Genomic DNA, 2689 nt, shown 5'->3' with positions numbered 1-2689 from the left:
GGGGGGGGGGGGGGAAGTGTGTGTGTGTGTTGGGGAAGTGTAGCGAGCGAGGGGACAGCAATTCCCTGAGAGTTTGTACAGAAGCCTCTCAGCGCCGCTGGGTTACAGATACCATTGATCGGAGTATTGAGCGGGGGTGGACGATGTTGAGGCAGTTTATTGGTTTGACAGCCTCGTGGTTTCCACTTACCTGAAGACGTCAGGAGCAGCTCCCACATCCTCGCCTCTGACTGCTGTCTGATGCGGAAGGAACAGGTCAGAGTCAGCAGGAAGGCAGCAAGACCGGTCAGTCCGGGCAAGTAAACCCTAACTGCAGAGAACACACAGGGGAACCTGGAGAATTCCGCAGAACAGACTATTATTACACCTGCCTCTCAGAGAACTGCTTACATCGCGACTCCACTGAACAGTCGGGGCAACATCGGGAACTTTACAGAGCAGACTGGAATAACATCGGAAACTCTCCCAGCCTCGAGTAACAATGGGGGTCTGTATCCAGCCTAGAGTAACAATGAGGATCTGTATCCCAGCCTAGAGTAACATAGAGGACTGTATCCCAGCCTAGAGTAACATAGGGGACTGTATCCCAGCCTACAGTAACATAGGGGTCTGTATCCCAGCTTAGAGTAACGTTTGAGACTTTAGACCAGTCTAGTGTTAATGTATAGGACTGTACACCCACCTAGAGGAACATTGGGTGTGTACACCAGTTAGAATAGCGTTAGGGACTATAGCCTAGCCTACAGTAACATTGGGTGTGCATACTAGCCTAAAGTAACAGTGGGGACTTTAGGTCAGTCTAGCTCAGTGCTATCACAAAGCCAGCTCTTCAGCTCCTCCCCTGTGTTACTAGTTGTCAGCTGGGGAGATGTTCCAAGCTCTGGGCAGTACTAACCCTTGCCTCCGCTTGATGCACAGCAACAGGTCAAGCTGTTACTTTGCGCTACTGGTTCTTGCCTATCTGCTCTACCTGAGCTTCGGCGCCCTGATCTTCTCCTCAATTGAGCTGCCTTACGAAGACAACCTCCGCCAACAACTGAGGGAGCTGAAGGACCAGTTTCTGGAGGAGAACCCATGCCTAGCCCCAGACAGCCTGGAGCGTTTCCTAGGCCAGGTCCTAGAGGCCAACAATTATGGGGTGTCCGTGTTAAACAACAGCACTGGCAAGTGGAACTGGGACTTCACCTCTTCCCTCTTCTTCGCTGCCACTGTCCTCACAACCACAGGTAAAGCAGGGGTGGCTCATAACTGCTCATAGCTTTGTTCAGCTCTTGTACATTTCACTTAAAAATAACCGCAACTTTGACTGCTCTTTACCTGCCTTATCAAATTAATAGCATTAGATGGTGGCATTGTATATGTTGTGTGTGTACCTCTATAGAATATATATGAAATAATGTCTACAGATTAGTGCGTACCTCCATATGGCAGCTCCAAATTCAAATTGGATAGTGCATTGCTGAATGGGTCAGAAGTTCTGTCCTTCAAACAAGGGTGTTAGAATCTTTTGTGTGGTGCCCTCTGATATGGATAACAATTCCTGTCATGCCACAGGGGAATTAGCTGAACCTTGATGTGGAAGCTTTTAAAGATGATAGTGTGGTGTACAATGGGCAGTCATGTGGGTGAGTACGGGCTCACTCTGAAACAAAAAAAAGTATGCATTTGTTAAATGTAGATCATGTCTGTCGAACTCACTGGAGCTCGTCCCCGTCTCCCTAACCTGTTCTTCCTCCCACCTATCCCCTCCTCCCACCTCAAGCCGCACCTCCATCTCCTACCGACTAACCTCATCCCGCCCCCTTGACCTGTCCGTCCTCCCTGGACTGACCTATCCCCTCCCTAACTCCCCACCTACACTCACCTTTACTGGCCCCATCCCCGCCTCTTCGACCTGTTTGTTTCCTCTCCACCTATCCTCTCCTCTATCCCTCTTCTATCCGCCTCCCACTCTCTCCCTATTTATTTCAAAACCCCCTTCCCCTCGTCCTTTTCTGATGAAGGGTCTAGGCCCGAAACGTCAGCCTTTCTGCTCCTATAATGCTGCTTGGCCTGCTGTGTTCATCCAGCCCTGCACCTTGTTGTCTCGCATTCTGATAAAGACTGCTTCCGGATGGAAACACACCCCATTGAATCTCAGTATTTGCTTCTCTTTATCTTTGTTTAAGGCACATTTATTTAAAGGTTGGATACATACATGTTAATGTTGCTGCACAGAGGTTACTGATAAGAGTTCCCCAGGCTTCTTAAGCTTTGATCTGACTTTGCCCAGGACACATCAGATAAAGTGATATTGCTTCTTCAGATAAGTACAGGTGAAGCAGTTGGATTTCTAGGCGTGTTCCCAGTGATCACACAGATCTGACAGTGCTCAAATCCTCACCAACTCTCTACCTCACCAGCAGCTGCCATTTCCAGGCCTGGCTCATCTAATCTGCTCTGACTCCTTCCTACTAGAGAGCTCTAAGCCAATCAGAGGCTGATAGCTTCTAATTTCGGTAGTTGCCATGGGAGGGGTTGCTTGTACAGGCACTGAGTCATTTTGAATAAGAGCCTTTCCCATTCATCTGGTTGCAGCTCCTGCTTAGCAACTTCTGGTTCAATTCCAGTGAGAGTGGGATGGGGCCTTCAATGGGCCAGAAGGGGTTACAGAGAGAGGGAGGGTTGTAGGGGCCAGAGGGGGTTACAG

General features: G+C 49.3%; 1 protein-coding gene across 1 annotated transcript in view; it reads left to right on the top strand.

Annotated features, from left to right (window-relative positions):
- Positions 1-244: 244 nt before the first annotated feature.
- LOC109917508 (potassium channel subfamily K member 1-like) overlaps positions 245-2689 on the top strand; it is an 18831-nt gene continuing 16386 nt past the window's right edge. Inside the window, exon 1 of the mRNA XM_048597520.1 lies at positions 245-1226. Within this exon, the coding sequence (XP_048453477.1) occupies positions 869-1226 (358 nt within the window). The 5' untranslated portion in view covers positions 245-868. The remainder of the gene's footprint in view (positions 1227-2689) is intronic.

Source organism: Rhincodon typus, chromosome 5 (genome assembly GCF_021869965.1).
Source record: "Rhincodon typus isolate 14 chromosome 5, sRhiTyp1.1, whole genome shotgun sequence".
In the NCBI taxonomy this organism is placed as follows: Eukaryota; Metazoa; Chordata; class Chondrichthyes; order Orectolobiformes; family Rhincodontidae; genus Rhincodon; species Rhincodon typus.
This window is presented reverse-complemented; position numbering and strand designations above follow the sequence as displayed.